This window comes from Dipodomys merriami, unplaced genomic scaffold (genome assembly GCF_024711535.1).
Source record: "Dipodomys merriami isolate MVZ:Mamm:240054 unplaced genomic scaffold, mDipMer1.0.p SCAF_78, whole genome shotgun sequence".
Taxonomy (NCBI): domain Eukaryota; kingdom Metazoa; phylum Chordata; class Mammalia; order Rodentia; family Heteromyidae; genus Dipodomys; species Dipodomys merriami.
Window position 1 is genome coordinate 5825554 of NW_027206379.1, and position 25107 is coordinate 5850660.

General features: G+C 60.7%; 1 protein-coding gene and 1 pseudogene across 2 annotated transcripts; one reads left to right on the forward strand and one right to left on the reverse strand.

Moving 5' to 3' along the window:
- Nucleotides 1-1019: 1019 nt before the first annotated feature.
- Nucleotides 1020-24268, reverse strand: Eps8l2 (EPS8 signaling adaptor L2). 2 transcript variants are annotated; one of them, XM_070009856.1, is made up of 22 exons: nucleotides 24170-24268; nucleotides 21024-21105; nucleotides 20868-20932; nucleotides 20027-20091; nucleotides 9503-9664; nucleotides 8878-9027; nucleotides 8569-8648; nucleotides 8308-8441; nucleotides 8148-8218; nucleotides 7907-8033; nucleotides 7613-7701; nucleotides 7448-7522; nucleotides 7127-7275; nucleotides 6915-7047; nucleotides 6717-6829; nucleotides 4619-4724; nucleotides 3881-4000; nucleotides 3425-3497; nucleotides 2942-3122; nucleotides 2739-2871; nucleotides 1664-1783; nucleotides 1020-1397 (listed from the first exon to the last, which is right to left on the reverse strand). In XM_070009856.1, exons 2-21 carry the CDS (start codon nucleotides 21065-21067, stop codon nucleotides 1703-1705), a joined length of 2151 nt encoding a protein of 716 aa, XP_069865957.1. In that variant the 5' UTR covers nucleotides 21068-21105; nucleotides 24170-24268; the 3' UTR covers nucleotides 1020-1397; nucleotides 1664-1702. The 2 variants fall into 2 exon arrangements, with proteins under 2 accessions (XP_069865957.1, XP_069865956.1); XM_070009855.1 differs by having other exon boundaries at nucleotides 8299-8441; nucleotides 24170-24267.
- LOC138818766 (cleavage and polyadenylation specificity factor subunit 5 pseudogene) lies at nucleotides 12967-13674 on the forward strand (annotated as a pseudogene).
- Nucleotides 24269-25107: the final 839 nt, after the last annotated feature.

Below are 25107 nucleotides of genomic sequence, written 5' to 3' on the forward strand. Positions count from 1 at the left end.
AGGGGCACAAGTTTAGCCTGTCCCAGGCTGGAGGCCCCCGGTGTTCCAGACCATTCTGGGGAAGGCCTGTCCCTGCTGATGGTTGGGTAGGTGAGGCTAGAGGACAGCTCCTTGCTGAGACCAGGTGCCCCTGGGCCAGCAGAGGGAGCCGGCTGGGCTGGGAAACCAGCCCCTCAACCGTCCTCCACTTTCTCTCGGTTCTCTTGGGGTGGGGCCCCTAGCCACGGTGGAAGTTTAGCCCTCTTCTTCAGGCCCACCAAGTCCAGCTCCTTCTGACAGATCTCGCTGGAAAGACTTGGTCCATTTAGGCCTGTCTGAATTATCAGGCTGGAGCCACCTAGGCCTGGCTGTGTGATGAGCCATAATCCAGCCCCTACCAGGAACAACCTGCAATTACCCCTGCGCACCCTACTGGGACCCCAGGAAGATGCACCAGAGGGTTGGGTCTCATGGCCAACTACCCCTCTGCCCCACCCCACCCTCTTCTGGGGAATGAGAGGAGGATCTGGCACCTCCTGGTGGCTACTCAGAGCTGCCAGCAGAGGGTGCCAAAGGCCTCCAAGGCTGGGGCTCAGGCCATCCCAGGTAAACAGGTGCCCTGGGCATGGATGCCCCTGGCAGAACTCCAACTGGGCCCCATAACACCCACACCTTCCTTTCGGCATCACTCTCAGCTTCAAACAAAGCTCTCTAGATCTGGTTTTGGCCTTGCCTCAGACTTACCCCCATCCTGTGCCTGCTCCAGAGCTTCCAGGCTGGCTTTGCTCAGTCTGTGCCCCTTGAAGCCAGTCTGGGTGACAGGCTTTTGAACATCTGGATACCTGGCTTTGGACTGCCACAGTGGAGTAGGCAGGTGGGAAGGGGACAGTTTTCTGGACCACCTCCCGGCCTCTCTCCTTCCACAAGTGTCTCCCAGACCCTTTTGGGTGAGCGTGGAAGCCTGCCCTCTGCCAGACAGCTCTTAGAAGACGTCACCTTGGGGCCTAGGATGCACCCCTCCCCAGGAAACAGACACATACTGCTTGGAGATAACTGGTTTAATGATGTAGCCTACAGTCCCCACCTCTCATGCCCAGGTGTGATGCTCAGTGCAGGGCTGAGACACAGCTGTCACCAGCACACAGGCAGTGCCCACTACCTGGGGTTGATCTGGGCAGCTGTGGCCCAGCTCTGCAGGTGGGGGTAGGCATCGGTATGGGAAGCCAGTACCATGCCCCAAAGGGGGAAGCACACAGAACAACCCCCCACGGGGCCCTGGAGATGTCCTGTCCTGCCCAGACCCCCACCCCCAGGAGCAGCACAGAGGAAGACGGCTCTGGAGGCCAGGTCACCAGCCTGGCCAGTCTGGGGCCCGGGCCTGTCCTGCAGTGTGGGCAGGTGGGTGTAGAAGCAAGCAGCTGGGGAGAGGCATGGAGATGGGGGTCAGAATGTTCCAGAGGGGAGGCCAGAGAGAGTCCTCACCCACCTGGGGGCCCTGGGGCAGCGGGGCAGGTGGAGGAGGGCTGGCACTGCCCAGCCCAGGTTTGGCAGAGGCTGCCCTTGGTTTGGGAGGGGCCTGAGGGCCACCCACGGGTACTGCTGGGCCCGGGGGTGGGGGACCTGGGGGCAGGCAGCCCGCCCCAGCCCCCCCCGTCGTGTTCTCGGCATAAAATAGCACACATACAGAACAGTACTCCACGCCCTGGGCGGACCGCGGCCGGGTCTAGCTGTCCTCTGTCCTCCTGTGGCTCTTGGAATGAAACTTGCTCATGAGGTCCTCCAGCTCCGACCCGCTCTGCTGCTTCTAGGGAGGACAGGGCTCAGGCCGCGCGGCCGGGGGCCGCCCCCTGCCCCTCCCCCCCGCGAGGGGTCCCCCCCTTCCCCCGCCCCCTGCCCCTCCCCCCCGCGAGGGGTCCCCCCCTTCCCCCGTCCCCTGCCCCCACCCCGCGAGGGGTCCCACCTCCATCCCCCCGTCCCCTGCCCCCCCCCCGCGAGGAGTCCCCCTCTGTCCCCCCCCCCCGGTCCCCTGCCCCACCCCCCCCGCAAGGGGTCCCCCCCCTTCCCCCGTCCCCTGCCCCCACCCAGTTCCCCCCGCCCCCCCCGTGCGGGGCCCCTCCGCCCCCCTTCCCCTCGCCCCCCCCCCCCGTGCGGGGCCCCTCCGCCCCCCTTCCCCTCGCCCCCCCCCCGTGAGGGGCCCCTCCGCCCCCCTTCCCCTCGCTCCCCCCCGCGCGGGGCCCCCCGCCCCCCTTCCCCCCGCCCCCCCCGTGCGGGGCCCCTCCGCCCCCCTTCCCCCCGCCCCCCACGTGCGGGGCCCCTCCGCCCCCTTCCCCTCGCCCCCCCCCCCGTGCGGGGCCCCTCCGCCCCCCTTCCCCCCGCCCCCCCCCGTGCGGGGCCCCTCCGCCCCCCTTCCCCCCGCCCCCCCCGCGCGGGGCCCCTCCGCCCCCTTCCCCCCGCCCCCCCCCCGTGCGGGGCCCCTCCGCCCCCCTTCCCCTCGCTCCCCCCCGTGCGGGGCCCCTCCGCCCCCCTTCCCCCCGCCCCCCCCCCGTGCGGGGCCCCTCCGCCCCCCTTCCCCTCGCTCCCCCCCCGCGCGGGGCCCCTCCGCCCCCTTCCCCTCGCCCCCCCCCGCGCGGGGCCCCTCCGCCCCCCTTCCCCTCGCCCCCCCCCGTGCGGGGCCCCCCCCTTCCCCCCGGCCCCCCCCCCGTGCGGGACCCCTCCGCCCCCTTCCCCTCGCCCCCCCCCCCCGTGCGGGGCCCGCTCACCTCCAGCACCGCCTTCTGCACCGTCAGCTGGCTGTACACGCGGATGCCCTCCTCGCCGCACACCTTCTTCAGCTCCTCCTTGTTCAGCGAGAACAGCTGGGGGCCCGTCAGGATGCCCAGGTTCTCCACGATCCTGGGGGCGGCAGGGGTGAGCGCGGGCGCGGGCCCGGCCCCGGCGCCCCCCGCACCCCACCGCAGCTCACCGGCCGCTGAAGGCCTTGGCTTCCAGCCAGGCGCGGACTTGCTCGGGCCCCGACTCGAAGGTGAGCGGCAGCTGCACGGGCTGGCTGCGCTCCACGCGGAAGTGCCGCTGCGGCTGCGCCTTGATGTGGCTGATCTTCTTCATGAGTTCGTCGTTGACCTCGTCCATGTGGTGGATCAGCTCTGTGGGCGTGGTGCAGGTGCTCAGCCCCGCCCCCGTGGGCGTGACAGGCGCGGCCCCGCCCCTCCGTGGGCGGGACAGGCGCGGCCCCGCCCCTCCGCGGGGGTGGTACCCACTGGTCCTCCCCCATTGGCTCTGGCACGTGCTTAGCCCCGCCCCTCTGTGGGTGTGACACGCATAGGTCCGCCCCCGCAGGCGTGGCGCACGGCCCCGCCTCCTCATGGGCGTGGCTTTCTTGGTTCCGCCCCGATGGGCGGGACACGCATGCTTGCCCCTCTCCTCCCCCACAGGCCCAATGGCTCACCGTCTTTGTTTCCGGCAAAAGTTGGGGGCAGTTTGTGGGTTGGGCTGGAGGGACCCCAGTATTTCTGGTTCGCCTGTGAGGGTGAGGGAGGGGAGGCGCCGTAAGGCCTTGCACAGGCCACCCTGTCTTTCCTTTCCTTTGGTCAAGAGGAGCTCCAGTGCCAGACTTGCATGGGGCGGGGACAGCAGGGTCCCCAGGTCAGGCCCAGTGTGGCGCTGAGACAGAGCCCAGGACAGCAGGGTCCCCAGGTCAGCCCCAGTGTGGCGCTGAGACAGAGCCCAGGACAGCAGGGTCCCCAGGTCAGGCCCAGTGTGGCGCTGAGACAGAGCCCAGGACAGCAGGGTCCCCAGGTCAGCCCCAGTGTGGCGCTGAGACAGCGCTCCCACGGCTCCCCGCCCACCCCCGGCCCCCAGAGCCATGGCCCTGAAGGACAGAAGAGCCCAGGACAGTTCGCACCTGATCCAGAGGCACCCCCACGTCCTCCGGCCGGGCCTCAGCCAGGATGTTACAGGGCACATAGCCGGCCTGGCCACTGCGATTCCGAAGCTTCCACCACTGCCGGCCATCCTCCAGCACCTGCGGGGGAGAGGGGGAGCAAGAAGGAGGTGTCAACTCGCTGTGGCTGCCACCCTGCTGGGGCCTCACCCCCAAGACCACCACCCTCCTCACCCCAGACCCCACCTTCCTCAATCCCCCAGACCACCACCCCACCGGCACCCCTTCCCTGGCTACCAGCACATGTGGGGTCCAGGGACCTCCCACCCCACCCACTTTAGCGGCCCCCTCTCCAGAGCCAGCCCTTGCCCTTCTGGTGCCATCTTAGATTTGCCCCCTCCCTGTCTGGCCTCTGCTGCGTCCGGCAGGGAGTGCCCCTTGTGGTGGCGAGGACACCCTCCCTCTAGCCTACTCCACTTTCCATCCCTCAGTGGGTGGCCTGGTTTCAGTTGCTGCCAACAGAGCTGGTGCAGATAAGCCGTGCTGGCGGCAGCAGTGACCGCCCCTCCCGCCTCACTGCAGGGTCCCTGCGACAGAGGGTCCCCAGACAGGAGGGCCACTCAGTCCCGCCATGCCCCAGGCCAGGAAGACCCGGCTCGGGGACCCAGGTGGGGCCCGGGGCCAGGGAGCCTGGGGCCAGGGTCTGGCGGCTGCCTCTGTCCTGGGTGGTCCTCACCAACCCTGCAGCCTGAACCTCACCTCCAGGACTTCATCCTTGAGCACAGAGAGCTCATTGGCGTTGCGTGCTGTGAAGTCATAGAGAATCTTCACGTACTTGGTCATGGCTGACGTTGGCTGGTAGCCCCTGAGCGGGAGAGGAGGGGTTGAGGCCCAGAGCTGGGCTGGGGTCTCCTCTGGGGCTGGCTGGCAGCTGACCGGCAGCCTTCTGTGGCACTGCCCAAATCTTGGCGGGGAGAGGCTGTGCTGCCAGCTCCAGCCAGGAATGGAAACTGTGACGCCGTGCTGGGGGGGAGGGGCTGGCGGGAGGTGGCAGGATGCACTCTCAAAGCTGGCCAACCCAGGCCCCCTCATGGGCTCCAGGCCTGCCCCCCCCTGGGGGGGCGGAGGCCCAAACCAGGCACTCCTGGGGCGGGCAGTGTCCAGCCACAGCCATTTGGAGACATCCGATGCTTGCTGGGTGGAGCACCTGCACCCCAGGGCACGGAGTGAATTCTGGCAGGGTCAGGCTTCAGGGGCAGAGAGGACAGGCAGGTTGATCATGTCTCCTGTGTGCTTCTAGCTAGGACCCGTGCTGACAGGGCTGGAGCTGATGACCCAGCCGCTCCCTCTGGAGACTGAATCCTGCTGTCTGGCAGGCATCCCAAGGCCAGGAAGGTCCAAAGGTGTGCATGTCACTCACCTTGGGCTACAGTAGGTAGGGAGTGGTTACTGGCCCAACCCTCTGTCCCCAAACCCTAAATCACTCTCACGATGTTTGGTGGAGCTGCCATTTAAGAGCAATGGTATATATTAGATTTCTAACTTTTCGTTTTGGTCTGTGCTGGGGATTGAACCTACGGGCCTTGTGAATTCTAGACAAGTGCTCTACTACCGAGCTATGTCACTTTCTCCTTCCAACCTTGGTTCAAAACCAGAAACTATGAGAAGACCTGATGTATTAGGCCGGTGAATTCTCCTGAAACAACTTGAATAACCTGAAGTTTCCCCTTCAGTTTGGTGACAAAGTTAAGATGAAAACTAGGTGCTTTCTAATTTGGAAAAGGTGTTTTCTTAGTTGTGGGGCCTGAACTTTGGGCCTGGGGCTCTGTCCCTCAGCTCTTCAGCTCAAGGCTGGCGCTCTACCACTTGAGCCACAGCACCACTTCCTGCTTTTGCTGCTGAGGAATCGAACCCAGGGCCCCATGCATGCAAGGCAAGCGCTCTACCACTGAGCCATCTTCCCAGCTCTGGAAAAGTATTTTTGAGGCACGTGGATGAAGGTTCTGATTCTGGCAGTGGCAGCCCAGGATGCAGTGTGCCGAGGGGCGTGGCCTGCGCTGGTGTGGGGGGCTGAGGGGCGTGGCTGGCTCTGGTGGGGCTGAGGGGCGTGGCCTGCTCTGGTGGGGGTGAGGGGCGTGGCCTGCTCTGGTGGGGGTGAGGGGTGTGGCCTACTCTGGGCAGGGCTGTGGGGCGTGGCCTGCTCAGGATGGGGCTGTGGGGCGTGGCCTGCTCTGGTGGGGGTGAGGGGTTTGGCCTGCTCAGGATGGGGCTGTGGGGCGTGGCCGGCTCTGGGTGGGGGATGAGGGGCGTGGCCGGCTCTGGGCAGGGCTGTGGGGCGTGGCCTGCTCAGGATGGGGCTGAGGGGCGTGGCCTGCTCTGGTGGGGGTGAGGGGCATGGCCTGCTCTGGTGGGGGTGAGGGGCGTGGCCTACTCTGGGCAGGGCTGTGGGGCGTGGCCTGCTCAGGATGGGGCTGTGGGGCGTGGCCTGCTCTGGTGGGGGTGAGGGGTTTGGCCTGCTCAGGATGGGGCTGTGGGGTGTGGCCTGCTCTGGGTGGGGGCTGAGGGGCGTGGCCGGCTCTGGGCAGGGCTGTGGGGCGTGGCCTGCTCTGGGCAGGGCTGTGGGGCGTGGCCTGCTCTGGGTGGGGGTGAGGGGCGTGGCCTGCTCAGGATGGGGCTGTGGGGCGTGGCCTGCTCTGGGTGGGGGCTGAGGGGCGTGGCCGGCTCTGGGCAGGGCTGTGGGGCGTGGCCTGCTCAGGATGGGGCTGTGGGGTGTGGCCTGCTCAGGATGGGGCTGTGGGGCGTGGCCTGCTCTGGGTGGGGGTGAGGGGCGTGGCCTGCTGGAGGTGGGGGTCCTTACCTGTGAGCCTGCGGGGAGCTGAGGGGCGCGAAGGCTTCTGGGGGCCCGGCAGGCTCGGCGGAGAGGCTGTGCTTGGGGGAGTGTCGCGTGGACAGTCGGCCCATGGGGGTCAGCTGTGGGGAGAGTGGACAGACAGCCTGGTCTGTGGGGGCTGGGTGCAGGCGGGTGACAGGCGGGGGCCCCCGAGCCCCGGCTGACCTGGTCGTCGGGCGCGGGTGCCAGACCTTCCACCTCCCAGGGAGCCTCCTGCAGCACGTCCAGGGGGGGCTCCCAGCCGCTGTGGAACTTGGGCACATAGGGGGGCACCTGAGGCTCCCGGGGCCACTCGGAGCTGGAGTGGGCAGGCCAGGGGGTCAGTCCCGGGACGTCAGAGCTGACCCCCGCCCCCGTCCTGTTCCCCCACGCTGTACCGGGGCCTCGTCCAGGTCTCCCCCAGCGACTCCCACAGTGCCATCTCCTTGGGGACCAGGTGGCCGCGCAGGAAGCCAGCGGCCTCCCGGGAGAGCAGGGGGCTGAGCACGGAGCGAGCGATGTCTGGGCCTCCACAGGTGTTGACAATCTGAGGGACAGTACGGTTCAGAGGGAGCCGTGCCATGCACAGCCAGCTCCTCCACAGGGCCCGGGCCCCTGAGAGCCTGGCCACAGCCCACATGAGCTGCCCAAGGTGGGCACAGGCCCACCCCCCCATACCCCTCCCCAGCCCCCGCCCTGCCCGGCCCGGCCCCAGGCACCAGGTCCAGAGGCCCGAAGAGGAAGTGCACCAGCTCTGCTGCACTGGGGTTCTGGATATGCTTCTGCAGCTTTGCCTGCAGGGAAACAAGCGGCAGGTGACAGGTGACAGGTGGGCGGTGGCAGCCGGCCTCTGCCCTTGCCGCCCGCACAGGCTGTTGACTCACCAGCAGGTTGATGGCCAGCTTGGTTTTCTGGAAACAGTCAACAAATTCTCCCTCTGAGGGGGGCCGTGCCCGCAGCGTGAGGACGCCCTCTAGCATGGGGTGAGGAGTTGGGTGTGCACGGCTCCAGCCACGCTGCGTCCATCCAGCCTGCCCGCTGTCCCGTGCCAACCCGCCTGTCCTGCCCCGGCCCGTGTGGCCCACAGCGGCTCTGGCGCCTCCCCCCTGTGGTCCTCTCCCCTGCCCCCCTGCAACCCCTCTCCTCTGTGCCCCAGTAACCCTCCCCTCTGTCCCCACCTGCTGGTCCTTTCTTCCCCTTCTTCTTCCCTTTCTTCCTCTGGTTCAGCTGCTTAAAAGCCTCTGCTGCCTTCTGCAGCCGGGCCACGAACCACTCGATGTCGTCCAGAGCACAGTTGAGGATTTGCTGGGGTTGGAAGGGGACGGGGGTCAGCTGTGGCCATCCCCTCCGTTGGGGAAGAGTCGAGGGACAGGCATGGGCCCGGGGAAGGGGGGAGGCCCGGCCAGGCTGGACACCCACCGTTTCCTTCTCAATCCTCTGAGCCAGCACAGCCCGGGGCTCCTCGTCCTGAGACTCTCGATGGCGGAAGCCTGGTAGAGACGGAGCAAGACAGGAGAGACCCCGTCACCCCCGGCCTCGGACCCCGGGAGACCCCGTCACCCCAACCTACTTGGCTCACTGAGTGGCACTGGGGGGCCCACACGGTTCTTGGCCTGGGGAGACTCTCCGGCCCGGTGCTGGAAGGGTATGGGGGCTGGAGGCTGGGGAGGGGGCAGGATGGACTGCCGCTGCCGGATCTTCTCCTGGTGGCCTCTAGAGGGAAAGAAAGGCCCGGCTCAGCCTGTCAGTGGTCCTGGCCTGGGCCCTGCCTCCTGATGCCCTCCCAACCCGGTCCACAGCCCTGCGTGAGACCCGCTGCCCGCGGCCCTCCCGGCCCTACTTCAGGGTCTGGGGCCGCGTCTTCTTCCCCAGGCGGCAGTCGGCCAGCGCGCTCTCAATGTCCTCCTGCACCAGCTCTGCCTAGGGACACAGGCATGTCGGCTCAGCTCGGGGCGACCCCAGGCCCACCCGGCAGTGTCGGGGCGACCCCAGGCCCACCCGGCAGTGTCGGGGTGACCCCAGGCCCACCCGACAGTGTCGGGGCAACCCCATGCAGCTCAGGGCACCCCAGGCCCACCCGGCAGTGTCGGGGCGACCCCAGGCCCACCCGGCAGTGTCTGGGAGGCCCATGCCCGGCCGCCTGGCTCACCTCAACCTCGTCACAGTGGAAGAAGTGGATGTCGGGCTTGGTCTGCTCGGAGTCCTGGCACACCAGGAGCAGCACAGAGGGGTACCGCAGCTGATTCAGCACTGTCTGGCTGTGCTGCACGGTGGGCAGCGGGAAGTTCTCCAGCTCCTCCTAGGGACAGGCGGTGGACACAGGCTCGGACCCCAACATGGGGCAGGCCTCGAGTGCGGCCGTGGCACAGGGACTTTGGTCCATAGACATCAGACCTGCACAGACCTGCAGGTGCACCAGAGAGCCCAGGCCAGACACGGCCACAGGCATAAACACAGACAACGATAGGACCGGCCAGGGCCGCTGTGGCTCAGAGCACTGACCCTGGACACAACTGGGCCGGGCTCACCGCAGCCAGCCAGTTCTTGAAGACGAGGGCTGGGCTGCGGACATGGCCACAGCAGACACTGAGTGGAGCCCGCACAGGCTGCCCAGAGAGGCCGAGACTCAGCTGTGCCGGCCTCCTGCGCGCCCTGTCCGCACCCTTCCACGGGCCAGATGGGGGCGCTCCAGAGAGGCCGCTGCACCTTTGGCGGAAGCACAGGTCAGGCCCGGCGTCTGCCCGCCTGCTCCCGGCCCCGTGGCCAGCGGGTACCTGAGACTCGATGTCCAGCAGCCTCAGCGACTTGTCGTTCACTTGCAGCAGCACTTCCTGCGCCCACACCTTCTCCTTGGAGCTCAGCTGCACCAGCTTCCGGATGGCATCGTCCACCGATGTGATGGCCTCACTCTTGTCCATGATGAATGTGGCCAGGTGCTGGGGAAGGGTCGGCGGTCACTGCTTGTGCCCATGCTAGCCTCGACGGCTGCCCCAGAGCAGCCTGGGACAACCGGCTTCCTGAGGGAAGCCAGCTCAGGATGGGGAGTCTCCATTCTGACTCAGGGTCATGATTGTGTGCTGAGTAGGACCTTTAAACAATTCCAGACTTGGGGCTGGGAAGGTGGCTCAGTGGTCGAGTGTCCGCCTAGCATGCATGAAACTCTGGGTTCCATTCCTCAGTACCCCATTCCCACAAAAAGCCAGAAGTGGTAGAGCACTAGCTTTGAACAAAAAGAAGCTCAGGCATGGCGACCAGGCCCTCAGTTCACAACCCGAGACTGGCAAAAATAAATAAATAAGACCAACTCCAGATCCTTTGCAGCCTTGTCCCGCAGCCCTCACTCCTCCCATCCCCGGACACTCCGCTCCAGGGCGGCCTCCCTCCCTCCAGAGGCTCTGCCTTTGCCTGCAGCCCTCCTTCGCTGACTGCATCCTCTCTGGCCACTTTGGTGGCCATTCCTCAGCCCCCCCCATGGTGTGCGCCTGCCACAGCCTGGGGCGGGGTTGTGCTGTCTCCCTTGTCTGGGGCAGCACTGGCCCAGGAAGACCCTCAGAGGGTGCGCACAGAACCAAAGCACCCCCGGGCCCTGGGGCCGGCGGCCCTGCCCACCCTGTGTCTTCTCTCCAGGAGCCTGGCTCAGGCACTCTTCCCTGCTTTTCCTGAGTGAAACCCTTCCACGGAGACTCGAGATTCAGTAAACAGTGCTGGGAAAGCTGGATAAACGCAGGATAGAAGCCAGGACAAACAGGCTCACCTAACTGAAAAACTTGACAAGGCAATAAAAGCGCTGGAAGGAAATTTAGGAAGCCAGGTGGCAATGGCTCACACCTGTCATCCTAGCTACTCAGGAGGCTGAGATCTGAGGATCATGGTTCAAGGCCGACCCTGCCCGGAAAGTCTGAGACTCTTATCTCCAATTAACCACCTGAAAACCAGAAGTGGCGCTGTGGCTCAAGTGGTAGAGTGCTCACTTTGAGCTGAAGAGCTGAGCAACAGCGTCTAGGCCCAGAGTTCAAGCCCCATGACTGACCAAAAAAGAAAATACAGGATAATTTCTGATTATCTTAGAAGAGCCTTTCCACATTGCACTTTGCTCAGCAAGGACACGTGAAAGACCAATAAATTTAACTTAATAACAAAATTAGAATTTCTGGCTGGGGGTATAGCTCAGAAGTAGATTGCATGGCTGGAATGAACAGTGCTGGGATCAGTCCCCAGCACCAGAATATAAAAAGAAAAATTTCCAGCTGGGCGCCAGTGGCTCACACCTGTAATCCTAGCTACTCAGGAGGCTGAGATCTGAGGATCATGGTTCAAAGCCAGCCCAGGCAGGAAAGTCTGTGACACTCTTAGCTCCAATAAACCACCAGAAAACCGGAAGTGGCGCTGTGGCTCAAGCAGTAGAGCGCTTGCCTTGAGCTGAAGAGCGCAGGGACAGCGTTCAGGCACAGAGTTCAAGCCCAACGACTGACAAAAAAAAAAATTCTATACCTCCCACCCTAGTACTCAGAGGTAGAGACAAAGGATTGTGAGTTCAAGGCCAGCCAGGACTATATACTAAGACTGTCAAAAAAAAAAAAAAAAAAAAGCTCAAAAAAAGACTTCCTGTAAGGTAGGTGCCGGTGGTTCACACCTGTAATCCTAGCTACTCAAGAGGCTGAGATCTGAGTTTTGTGGTTTAAAGCTAGGAAAGTCCCTGAGACACCCATCTCCAATTAGCTACCAAAAAGCAGAAGTAGAGCTGTGGCTCAAGTGGTAGAGCACCAGCCTTGAGCACAAAAGGTCAGGGACAGAACCCAGGCCCTGAGTTCAAGCTCCAGAACTGACTGGCAGAAAAGAAAAAAAAAAAAAAAAAAAAAGCAAAGAAAGGAAGAAAGGAAGGAAAAAGAAAAATTAGAAGTCAGAAAAACATAGGCAATAAATATAAAGGGCTAATTTTCTTTTCTTTTCTTTCCTCTCCCTCTCCCTCTCCTCTCTCTCTCTCCCTCTCCTCTCCCTCTCCTCTCTCTCTCCTCTCTCTCTCCTCTCTCTCTCTCTCTCTCTCTCTCTCTCTCTCTCTCTCTCTCTCTGTATTAGGATTTAAATGCTGGGCTTTGTGCCTTGTGTTCGGTAGACAGTACTCAGTACTCTATCATTAGAACCAGTCTTTCAGCCCCTTTTGCTTTTGTTATTCTTCTGCGGTGTCTTGAACTCTGATAGGTACTGTCCCTCAGCTCACGGAAGCATTCTGCCTCTTGAGCCACAGCGCCACTTCCTGTTTTCTGGTTGTTAATTGGAGAAAAGAGTCTCACTGACTTTCCTGCCCAGGCTGGCTTTGAATTGTGATCCTCAGATCTCAGCCTTCTGAGTAGCTAGGATTATGGGTGTGAGCCACCGGCACCCGGCAATTTTTCAATTTTTAATTTTTGCTGGTCCTGGGGCTTGAACTCTGGGTCTGGGCTTTGTCTCTGAGCTTCTTTTTTTTTTTTGCTCAAGGCATGCACTCTACCTCTGGAGCCACAGCTCCACTTCTGGCTTTTTGGTGGTAATTATTTTTTTTTGTTGTTGTTGTTTGTGTATTGTTTTGTTTTGTTTTTGGTTGTGGGGCTTGAACTCTATCCCTCAGCTCTTCAGCTCAAGGTGAATGCTCTACCACTTGAGCCACAGCGCCACTTCTGGTTTTCTGGTGGTTAATTGGAGATAAGAGATTCACATGCCAGGCGCCGGTGGCTCACACCTGTAATCCTAGCTACTCAGGAGGCTGAGATCTGAGGATCATGGTTCAAAGCCAGCCCGGGCAGGAAAGTCCACGAATCCCTTATCTCCAATTAACCACCAGAAAACCAGAAGTGGCGCTGTGGCTTAAGCGGTAGAGACCTCGCCTTGAGCTGAAGAGCGCAGGGACAGTGCCCAGGCCCAGAGTTCAAGCCCCACAACTGACAAAAAAAAAAAAAAGAGAGAGAGAGAGAGAGAGAGATTCACAGCCTTTCATGCCCAGGCTGGCTTTGAACCTCGATCCTCAGATTGCAGCCTCCTGAGTAGCTAAGATTACAGGCGTGAGCCACCAGTGCCCAGCCTAAATTACTTTTTAACATAGTAAATTGCATGCACTCATTGAATATAAGAACTGCAAACCAGTCTTCTCCGCTTTCTTGCATCAATGGTGGGTGGCAGCTGTTGAGGGGGAAGCCGATAACCACCGCCCACACGGGGGAGGGGGGCGGGGGGATGTCTTCCTTACACCCTATTTTGTCCTCGCTTGCAGTGCCTGAGTTCGCCAGCATGTGTGGTACCGCCCAATCATTCACGGATGATTCAGTCTGGTAACAAGTACATCCAGCGAACCAAGCCTCTCACCCTGGAGCGCACCATCACTCTGTACCCTCTTACCGATTACGCTTTTGGTACGAAAGAGCCCCTCTATGAAAAGGACAGCTCTGCTGCAGCCAGATCTCAGCGCATGAGGGAGGAATTTGACAAAATTGGAATGAGGAGGATGGTAGAAGGGGTTCGGATTGAACATGAGCACCAGCTGACCCATGTGTTGCTGTTACAGCTGGGAACAACGTCTTCAAATTACCTGGTGGTGAACTTAACCCAAGAGAAGACGAAGCTGAAGGACCCAAACGCCTCATGACAGAGATACTAGGTCGTCAAGATGGAGCTCTGCCAGGCTGGGTCACTGATGGCTGCATTGGTAATGGGTGGAGACCAAGCTTCGAACCTCCTCAGTACCCATATATGCCTGCCATATTACAAAGCCTAAGGAACATAAGAAGTTGTTTCTGGTTCAGCCTCAAGAGAAAGCCCTGTTTGAAGTTCCCAAAAATTACAAGTTGGTAGCTGCACCGCTGTTTGAATTATATGACAATGCACCAGGATATGGCCCCATCATTTCTAGTCTCCCTCAGTTGTTGAGCAGGTTCAATTTCATATACAACTGACTTCCTGCATGGAGGAGAAGTTGAAGCCGAATCTGTCAGCACAGCAGAACACAGTGTGGAAGAATAAACGTGGTAGAAGTTCTGGTTTTCTCTCTTTCCATCCCTAAATCTCCACCTATTTTCTATTTGAACAGTAATGTTCATATGAAAAACTAGATAGTGTAAACAAGTGTGATAATGTTAACTTTTGGTTCTACTCATACTTTTTGTTCAGTATTAAAGAACATGAACATCTATTTGTATTTTTAAAATTTTTAATTTCTCATTAAATTCTGAAAAAAATCTTAAAAAAAACCCTGCAAACCATAAACCGATACCCTAAGACTATTATTTTAGGAATGAACAGACCATTGAAATTTTTACCTACTCTACAATAGGACAGATCCTGTGCTTCCTCCTACAAGTTACGATGTGGAGACGGGAGTCCAACGCCTGCCCAGCCTTCTGAAGAGAGTCGTGACACTTACAAAGGTACAACAACCTTGCTTTCCAGTTCTACGTCAGGAAACCTACACAGGTACAAAATGTGGCACAGGTACAAGCTTATTCACTGCAGAACCACCATAATAATAAAAGCTAGGCCCAGCTGATATGTCCACCAAAAAGTCAAATAATGAGTGGATACACAGCGTGGAATAGGAGAAGCGCTCCTGTGTGAAACAGGGCAAAACCTGAAATGCAGGGCTAGCAAAACACACCCTGCACGAACAAAACCATGTTGTTAAGCTAACAAAACAAGTCTTAGAGCATTTCAGATGGGGGCTGGTGGGTACTCAGGAGGCTGAGACCTGAGGCTGCCAGTGTTTGAAGCCAGCCAGGCAGGAAAGCCTATGAGAATCTCATCTCCAGTGAACCACCAAAAAGCAAGAACTGGGGCTGGGGCTCAAGTAGTAGAGCATTAGCTCAAGGCGAAGAAGCTCAAGGACAGCTCAGGCCCTGAGTTTAAATTCCAAGACTGGAACACTCCCCCACAAAAAAAAAAACCTAAAGGCTGGAACCATACTGAGCATATGTTCTTTGACCATACTAGAATTAAAGTAGATATCAATAATAAAAACTTAGGGGGCTGGGAACGTAGCTCAGTGGTAGAGTGCATGCCTTGCAAGCATGAGGCCCTGGGTTCGATTCCTCAACACCACATAAACAGAAAAAGCCAGAAGTGGCGCTGTGGCTCCAGTGGTAGAGCGCTAGCCTTGAGCTGAAGAGCTGAGGGACAGCGCCCAGGCCCAGAGTTCAGGCCCCATGACGGGCAAAAAAAAAAAAAAAACCTTAGAAAATTGCTGGGTGCTGGCGGCTCACACCTGTAATCCTAGCTACCCTAGAGGTTGAGATCTGAGGATCAAAGTCAGCCCAGGCAGAAAAGTCTGTGAGACTTTTTCTTTTTGCCAGTCCTGAGACTTGAATTTAGGGCTTGGGCACTGTCCCTGAGCTTCTTTTGCTCAAGGCTAGCGCTCTACCACTTGAGCCACAGCACCATTTCTGTCTTTTTCTGTTTATGTGGTGATGAGGAATCGAACCCAGGGCCTCAGGCATGCTAGGCAGTACGCTACCAATAAGCCACATAGTATCCAATTAACCACCAACAAACTGGAAGTGGTCCTGTGTTCAAAGTGGTAGAGCATTAGCTCTGAGCAAAAGAGCTCAGGGACAGTGCCCAGGGCTGGAGTTCAGGCCACATGACTGACAAAACAAAACAAGCATAAAACTCAGAAAATGGGCTGGGAAGGTGGCTCAGTGGTAGAGTGCTTGCCTTGCATGCATGAGGCCCTGAGTTCGATTCCTCAGCACCACATAATCAGAAAAAGCCAGAAGTGGCACTGTGGCTCAAGTAGTAGTGCACTAGTCTTGAGCTGAAGAGCTGAGGGACAGTGCTCAGGCCCAGAGTTCAGGCCCCATGACCATCACCACCACCACCACCACCACCACCAACAACAACAACAAAAACTCAGAAAATTGCCAAATATTTGAAATGAAGCAATTGAAGATATAGGTCAGTGGTAGAGCACATGTCTAGATGCAAAAGGCTATGGGTTCAATCTCTATCTTTGCATATAAACAAGGCCAGGCCAGGAGCTAGCAGCTCATGCCTGCAATCCTAGCTACTCAGAAGGCTGAGGTCTGAGAATTGAGGTTTGAAGCCAGCCCGGACAGGAAACAATTAACCACCAACAAGCTGGAAGTAGAGCTGTGGCTCAAGTGGTAAAGCACTAGTCTTAAGCTTAGTAGCAGACACCAGGCCCAGAGTTCAAGCCCCATGACAGACAAAAAAAGAAAAAGAAAAATACTAACTAAAACATTAAATCCCTAAAACAAAAGAGGGGCCATCTCTACAAATCACACAGACAATAAATAAAGTTAATCAATAGTCAGAATTTCCTACCAAGAAACCCTGTGTGCAAAAGGCCTAAGTGGTGAATTCTAACAATATTTAAGGGGAAAATATCAAGTTTCTCAAGTTTCTTTCTGAAAAAAGGAGGAAGGAATACTCGCCCACTGTCTTTTTCCCTCTACTGTCTTATAAGTTCAACCCTACTATGATACACAAACCTGCCAAAGACGTTATATGAGAAAGTTATAAATTCAGACTTGTGGGGCTGGGAAGGTGGCTCAGTGGTAGAGCGCTTGCCTTGCATGCATGAGGCCCTGGGTTCGATTCCTCAACACCACATAAGCAAAAAGAAAAAAGCCGGAAGTGGCGCTGTGGCTCAAGTGGTAGAGCGCTAGCCTTGAGCTGAAGAGCTGAGGGACAGCGCCCAGCCCCAGAGTTCAGGCCCCACAACCGGACCCAAAAAATAAATAAATAAAAATAAAAATAAATTCAGACTTGTAATGGACATTGATACAAAAACCCCTAGGGGCTGGGAAGGTGGCTCAGTGGTAGAGTGCTTGCCTTGCATGCATGAGGCCCTGGGTTCCATTCCTCAATACCACATAAACAGAAAAAGCCAGTGGCACTGTGGCTCAAGTGGTAGAGCTAGCTTTGAGCTGAAGAGCTGAGGGACAGCGCCCAGGCCCAGAGTTCAGGTCCCACAACCGACCAAAGGGAAAAAAAAAAAAAAAACTAAACAAAATGTCAGCGAATTAGTGCATGGACACAAAGAAGTATAATGTATCTTGAATAAATGATGTTTATTCCAGAATGTAAGGCTGATTCAATATTGAGAAAAAAAATCAGTGTATGGTGATACACACCTATAATCCCAGTTACTCATGAGACAAAGGGGAATTGCCAGTTCTGGTCCAATCCAAGCAAAGTTAGGGAGACCTATCTAAAAATGAAAATACAAAAGAAAAGGGGTGGGGTATGGTACAAGTAGTAGAGTCCTTTCAGAGCATGTGTAAGACCCCAGATTCTACCCTAGTACTCAAAAAAATAAATCACTAGGTGCTGGTGGCTCATGCATGTAATCTTAGAGATTCAGGAGGGTGAGATTGAAGGATGGTGGTTCAAAGCCAGCCTGGGCAGGAAAGTCTGAGAGACTCTTTTCTCCAATTAACCACCAGAAAACTAGAGGTGGATCTGTGGCTCAAAAAAAAAAAGAGCTCAGGGACAGCACACAGGCCCTGAGTTCAAGCCCCAGGATTGGCACAAACAAACAAAAAGCTCCAACAAAACCCACAAAATATTTGTTGGCAAATTAGATGATTTAATAAATAGAAAGATATCCCATGCTCATGGATAGGAAAATGCAATATTGTTATAATATCAAGTCTCTCAAATTGTGCTTATATATTTGACTCGGAGCCAAACACATTCCAGTAGTCCTTCTTTGGGAGCAGAAATAGGCAAACTGATTCTAAAATTTATATGTAAGTCCAAAGAGTTTAGAATACTAAAGAAGAAAGTCTCATCTGGATATCGAGAGGTATGTGCCAGTGGCCCAACTACTCAGGGGGCTGAGGCCAGATCATGGTCTAGGCGTTCTAGACCAGCCTGGACAACAGAACAAGAGCTCATGAAAGAAAGGAAGATGAGAGAAAGGAAGGGAAGAAGGCAGGGGGAGAGAGAGAGAGAGAGAGAGAGAGAGAGAGAGAGAGAGAGAGAGAGAGAGAGAGAGAGAGAGAGAGAGAGAGAGGGAGAGAGGGAGGGAGGAATGGAAGAAAAAGAACAAAGTTGGAGAACTTGCATGGCCTGATTTCAAGATGAATGAGTCAAAGCATGTATCTGGCCTAACAGGTCAGTGAAATGAAGACTTCAGAAACAGACCCACCCATGGTCAATCAGTGTTTAACAACTGGCACCAGAGACGCTCCATGGTGCATGAAAACCTACTCAGCACAGGCGTACATTCATCTGAGAAAAAAGCCTGGTCCCTGCCTCACACGGGCAAAAAAAAAAAAAAAAAGAATTTACAGCTGATCGCTGTCCTGGCCGCAGACTGCACTAGGCATGGACACGAGAAACATGGAAGGAATCCTGTCTTGCTGAGGCGACAGCTCTTTTGGAGAGAAAAACCAAACCAGGAAAGAAAACGTAGTTATGCCTGGATGTCATCAAAACGAACATTTCTACTCAACAAAGGATAGCGGTAAAAGCCAGGTGCTGGTGGCTCACACTTGTAATCCTAGCTACTGAGATCTGAGGGTCCAGGTTCAAAGCCAGCTGGGGCAGAAAAGTCTTTTGAGACTCTTCTCTCTAATTAACTAGCAAAAAGCTGGAAGTGGAGGTGGGGCTCAAGTGCTATTGTGCCAGCCTTGAGTGAGAAATTCAAGGCCCTCAGCTCAAGGCCCAGTATTCACGCGCGACGCACGCGCGCGCGCGCGCGCACACACACACACACACACACACACACACACACTTCCCTGTGAAGTCAGAACACCTTTGCCTTTGTATGCAGAAAGAGAGCAGAGCGGGGAGAGACCCCGGGCTGGGCTGACTGGTAGAGATGCCCCGCACCCTAGGTCTGGCAAATCCCTACCCTCTGCATAGCTCCTTAAGCTAAGTTCACAAAGGAGACTGTGAATTGAAGGACCTCATTTCCAAAAAGACAAGACTGTAGCAATGGACATTGGTCAGATCGGGGGCAGGGGGGCTGCAAACACACCAGGGGCCCTGCAAGAACGTGGGGTGCTGACGGAGCTGTCCTGGGCCCTTGGGGTGGATGGTACCAGAAACACCCCCGCCCACTTAACTGTGTGGAGAGTTAGACGCAAGGCCAGGCTTCCGTGTCCCCCTTGCAGCGCAGCCGCTTCTTCACTGGGTGGGACAGAAAAGCTCTACCACTTCCACCCTTGTTGGCCTTCGCCCAGGCAGGAAAGGCCCCCACGACAGCGAGGCTGAGCCAGGCCAGTGTGGTACAGAGTCCAGTGGCCAGCCTGGTGGCCCCAGGTGGTTGCTCAGCAAGGAGGACAAAGTCCTACCTCGGAGAAGGACGGCAGCGCCATCCAGGAAGGTAGGGACCAGGTGGAGCCATCCGTCTCTCTGTGCCCTGTTGCTGGCAATGGTCACCGCCACCCGCTGGCCCCGGTGGGCGGGTAGGACCCTGGTACCCCCAACACAGCTGTACTCAGAAGCCCGGGACACTCCTGCTGGTCCCTGGGACCCACGGCACAGAGAAGGAAGCCAGGCTGGGGCCAGCAGCCTGCCTCAGCCTGAGGGGGGCAGGTGGAGCCTGGGAAGGATGCAAGGACAGCAGGAGGGCCAGGGCCCAGCGACCCAAGGCCCGGGCTGGCGGCACAGAGGATCCCATCCTGTCCTCTCCCCATCTTCCTCACCCATGGTCCCACAGACTTGGATCATGGCTACGAGCCTGGCCAGCTCCCAGGCATGGAGGACCGTTTAAAAACCTATTGCCCGAGGGCTGGGAAGGTGGCTCAGCGGTAGAGCGCTTGCCTTGCATGCTTGAGGCCCTGGGTTCCATTCCTCAGCACCACATAAGCAGAAAGAAAAAAGCTGGAAGTGGCGCTGTGGCTCAAGTGGTAGAGTACTAGCCTTGAGCTGAAGAGCTGAGGGACAGCGCCCAGGCCCAGAGTTCAGGCCCCACGACCAGACCCAAAAAAAACAAAAAAACAAAAAAAACCTATTGCCCGAGTTCTGTGAATTAAAACGGTAGACCTAGGAGAAGGCTCTCCAGATCTGGCAGCTGGTCAAAGGGCGCAGGGTGCCGGCCCGGCCTGGCCCGGCCTCCCCGGCTCCCGGCAGCACTTCATAAAGGACCTCTTTGTTCCAGTGCCTCCCTCCGGAGCCAGTTCCCTGTTTTGGGGCCAGGGGACAGCTTCCTTCCCATCGAGGGCTACATGGCACCCAGGGTGGTGTTGGCCAGACACCCAGGGCCCTGCTGGCCACTGAGAGCCTCTCTGAGCCGCAGCGGCCAGGACCACCCCAGCTCTGAGCTGTTTCCCACCTGCCCAGAGCGCTTCCTGGGCACGTCTCACCTGGACGTGGTACTGCGAGGTCTCGTGCATGATGACATTGGAGTTGGAGTACTTCTTCCTCTGCTCTGGAGGGAAACAGCTGTCACCCACCCAGGAGGTGAACCCCACGGCCCGCGGCCCAGGGGGTGCTGGGCCCCCAGAGGGACCCCCGAGGAGGGAGGAGCTGAGGCGAGGGGGGCTGCTGCGTGAGCCCTCACAGCCAGCAGGAGGGACAGCACGGCGCGAGGAGGGAGTGGACCTCTCCTGGAACCCTGGAGGTGTCCAGGAAGCCTGTGCTGAGGCCTCGGGCCGGGGGAAGGAGAGCACAAGAGGCCCGCCTAGAGTGGACACTGTCCTGGGGCGGGCGGGAGGCCAGCCTCCCCCACAGAGGCCGCCATGGCTGTGCCGCTGTCCTGAGGGAGGGGCCTGGGCCACAGCTTCCCCACCCCAAGAGCTACCCAAGAATCTCCGGGCTGCGGGGCTCGGTGCGTTGCCAGCTGTGGAGCACCAAGCACCAGAAGGCAGGGAGGAGGGTGTGGTAGATCCACGGAGGGGCTGTGGCCAGGCTCCCTTGGAGCAGACGCTTGGCAGCCAGGCCTTCTGGCCCCCTCGATCGGGTTGCAGGGCTGCACGGTCGAATCAATATTGATGCTCCCTGAATTATTCGTAAAGGCCTCTCCCCTTACGGAGTGGGGGCAGGGTGTTCGGTGGCAGGAGCTTGGGGGACAGACCACCAGTCCTCTCAGTGAGTCAGGGTCCAGAGGCCTCCTCCGGTCCCTCGGGGCCGGACCAAGGCCTGGACACACAGGGGCAGGAGGGGCAGGCTCCACGTCCCCCCGCCCTCCAAGCCCGACCCACTCACCAAACAGGTCCTTGGCGCTCATCTTGGCCACAGCAGCCACACTGTCAGACCGGCCCAGGCTGCCACTGCAGGGTTAGTGGCAAGTGAGGAGCCCCACCCACTCCACTCCCACCGCCGGGGACTGTGCCCTGGGACTGGGGGCGCTGGGGGTCTTACTTGGCAGCTCCCGGGCAGCAGCTCATAGACCCCAACTGGCTCATGGTGAGTTTGGTAGCAGCCAGAGGCAGGGAGGGCAGACCTTAATGAGACCAGAGTCTGGGGTCAGTGCCCGGCCCTGCCTCCCGTGAGGACAGGAAGCCAGGCAGGCACTTCCCCTACCAGGCCCACGGCTTTGCTATTCCCAGGACTGGACCTGTGACTTTGCTGCTGGGGTTGTCCTGGGCTCTCCCCTCCCCCACTCAGGTCCAGGCCCACAGCCCTCAGTGGCCAGATCTTCAGGGAACAGAGTCCATGGTCCGTGCCCCAGAAGGTGTCCACTGAGGTCTCATTTCTACCCAGGCCTTTAGCCTCGCACGGGAAACCCTCGGAGGCTGCCGGAGAGGCTCTGAAGTGGGACCAAGGGTGAATGCCCGGACCCACCTCTGAGCAGAGAACAGCTCAGTCAAAAGCCCTGAGGCAGGGGGCCTGCCAGGGGGCCAGGGGCAGGAAAGGGCGGGGCCTGAGTGAGCAGACCGCTCCTGCCCTGCCACAGGCTCTGCCAGGGTGCCAGTGCCCGTGCACGGCTGCTGCAGAGGCCGGCCTTGGCTTCCTCGTGGGTCAGAGAGTCAGTTCAGGGAAGGATCATGTGGGCTGTTCCCTGGGGTTCTAGGTACCCAGAAGGCAAACTGAGGGGTACAGGGTCTCTTTACTCTGGGGTGTCCAAGAGCAGGCCTTGACCTCAGGGATCGCAAGGGTTGGCTCAAGGGAGAGCCTGAGAGGACAGGGATGGGGTTCAGAGGTAAGACTGGCACCCTGAGTCTCCACTGCAGACCAGAGCCCTGTCCTGGCCAGGGTCTCTCCAGGGGTGGAGTCCCCCCCCCCCCCGCCTCCCTCTGGCTGCATTTTTGGGAAACAGGCTTGACGGCTGCAGTGGGCAGGTGTCTGATCTGGGCTTTCCCCAGGCCAGCCCCATACCGAGTGGGGACCTGCAGTCAGGTTATCCTCACAGCCCTGAAAGGGGAGCTGGGTTAGCATGTTTTCCACCTCCTTCACAGTGAAGGAGACTGGGGGGGGGGGTCCAGCATGTCTGGGTCTGCTGGGGTAGGGTCAGCAGCAGGGGAGGTGGCAGGGGGACAAAGGGGCAGTCCTGCGCCCAGGCTGCTCCGTGCCTTCCGGTTTGACCAGGTCCTGGGGGACTCCCCACCCTGGGCCTGCTCCCCGTGGCTCCCGTCACGCCATTAGGGCTCTGGCTTGCCCGAGGGGGCTTGGCCAGATTCTTCCGTCCACCTAGCCATGGAGAATGTCCGGAATGCTCATGACCTCAGTGGGCGAGTCCAAGTGTTTGCTTCATAGGATTCCTGGCTCCACCAAGGGCTCAGAGCACGTGGGGCCAGGTACACACACCTGAGCAAAACAAACCAGCACAGACCCGGCCTGCAGGCGCACAGGCCTGTGCAGGCTACGACTCGCAGCCTCCCCTTTAAGTCTAGGCTGGGGCTCCAGCCCCAGGTTGGGGGAGAGGACTTCAGGGCTACCCCCAGCGCCCCAAATCTCACCCCCAGGGCCTTCCTCAGTGAGGAGCCACGTAACCTAATGGCAGTGGAGATGGAGCAGCCCTGCCCTGGTTCTGGGAGCCCGAGAAGCCCTGGGGGCTTTGGTTCCACTGCAGAGATTTTCCAGGGATGAAGGGGGGGTGGAAAGGTGGGGGGGTGGAGAGTAGGGGGAAAGGGGGAGGGGGAGGGGGTAAGGGGGAGGAGTGGTGGAGGGGATGGGGTGGAGGGGATGGAGTGGAGGGGTGGTGGAGGGGTGGTGGAGGGGATGGGGTGGAGGGGATGGGGTGGAGGGGTGGTGGAGGGGATGGGGTGGAGGGGTGGTGGAGGGGATGGGGTGGAGGGGATGGGGTGGAGGGGTGGTGGAGGGGATGGGGTGGAGGGGATGGGGTGGAGGGGATGGAGTGGAGGGGTGGTGGAGGGGTGGTGGAGGGGATGGGGTGGAGGGGTGGTGGAGGGGATGGGATGGGGGGAAGGGGTGGAGGGGGGTGGAGGGGTGGTGGAGGGGTGGTGGAGGGGATGGGGTGGAGGGGTGGTGGAGGGGATGGGATGGGGGGAAGGGGTGGAGGGGGGTGGAGGGGTGGTGGAGGGGTGGTGGAGGGGATGGGGTGGAGGGGATGGGGTGGAGGGGTGGTGGAGGGGATGGGGTGGAGGGGATGGGGTGGAGGGGTGGTGGAGGGGATGGGGTGGAGGGGTGGTGGAGGGGATGGGGTGGAGGGGATGGGGTGGAGAGGATGGGGTGGAGGGGATGGAGTGGAGGGGTGGTGGAGGGGTGGTGGAGGGGATGGGGTGGAGGGGTGGTGGAGGGGATGGGATGGGGGGAAGGGGTGGAGGGGGGTGGAGGGGTGGTGGAGGGGTGGTGGAGGGGATGGGGTGGAGGGGATGGGGTGGAGGGGTGGTGGAGGGGATGGGGTGGAGGGGGGGAATGGATGGGGTGGGGGAGCGGGAGCGGGGGAGCGGAGGGCGTGGAGGGGAGGAGGCCCCAGCAGAGCAGGGGAGGTGGAGGAACTGGCTCCAAGTTCAAACTCCAGTCCACGCGCAGCCGGTGACCTTGGGGAGGGGTCAGCTTAGTCACCGCGGCACCTCGTGGAGCTGGGTGGGGCGGGCGCGGGTGGCTCGGGGCCAGCCCGGCCCGGGAGCCGCGGAGAGGGAGGCAAAGCTGGGGATCGGGAGGCCCGAGAGGCCGGGTCGGGGAGCCCGCGGGTCCAGGAGAGGCCTGGGCACAGGGTGGACCCCGGGTCATCCCGGCGGGGTGGGCCTGGGCGGCCGCTGGCCCTCCCGGGTCACAGGCAGCCCCGACCGGCCGGACCCAGAACCAGGAAACCGGGCAGCCCGGGAGGACACCTGCCAGCCCCGGCCAGCCCCGGCCAGCCCCGGCCAGCCCCGGCCAGCCCGGGGCCCCCTCGGCCGGGGTCCTCCGCCCAGCGGGGTCCTCCGCCCAGCGGGGTCCGACCTGCTGCGGGGAGACCCCCCCCAAGCCCCCGGCTGGGAGGGGCCGGACGGGGAGGGTGGGTCACGGCGCCCGGACCCGACGGGCCTCGGCCGCCGCCCGCCCCGTTCGCCGTCGTCCGGGGACACGAAGGCTCGAGCGGCAGACTCGAGGGGCGCACTCACCTGCTCCCCGACGGCCCGCGGCCCGTCCGCCGGTGCCGGCCGTCCGTCCGTCTGTCTGTCCGCGCGCCGCGCGGCGCTCGGTTTCCGCGGGCAGGCGGGGCCTCGGCGGGGCCGGAGGCCGGGGCGGGGCGGGGCCGGGAGGAACCTGAGCGGCAGGTTACGGAGCCACGGGGCGCGGGGTGGACGAGACAGCGGGGCTGGCGCCTCCTGCCAGCTCCGCCCCGCGAGGCCCGGGCCGCCCCCAGCCTCCGCACCCCGGGAGACCAGGGCGCGGCCCCAGCGCAGCAGGTGGTGCCCGGCGGGTCTTCCCAGGGCGCCCACCCCTGGGGAGCCAGAGCCCCGCCCCTGCCGGCCCCAGAGCCCCGCCCCTGCCGGCCCCACCCCAGGGAGCCAGAGCCCCGCCCCGCCGGCCCCAGAGCCCCGCCCCGCCGGCCCCAGAGCCCCGCCCCTGCCGGCCCCAGAGCCCCGCCCCGCCGGCCCCAGAGCCCCGCCCCGCCGGCCCCAGAGCCCCGCCCCTGCCAGCCCCAGAGCCCCGCCCCTGCCGGCCCCAGAGCCCCGCCCCTGCCGGCCCCACCCCAGGGAGCCAGAGCCCCGCCCCTGCCAGCCCCAGAGCCCCGCCCCGCCGGCCCCAGAGCCCCGCCCCTGCCAGCCCCAGAGCCCCGCCCCGCCGGCCCCAGAGCCCCGCCCTGCCGGCCCCAGAGCCCCGCCCTGCCAACCCCAGAGCCCCGCCCTGCCGGCCCCAGAGCCCCGCCCCTGCCGGCCCCACCCCAGGGAGCCAGAGCCCCGCCCCTGCCGGCCCCACCCCAGGGAGCCAGAGCCCCGCCCTGCCGGCCCCAGAGCCCCGCCCCTGGGGAGCCAGAGCCCCGCCCCTGCCGGCCCCAGAGCCCCGCCCCCTGCCAGCCCCACCCCAGGGAGCCAGAGCCCCGCCCCTGCCGGCC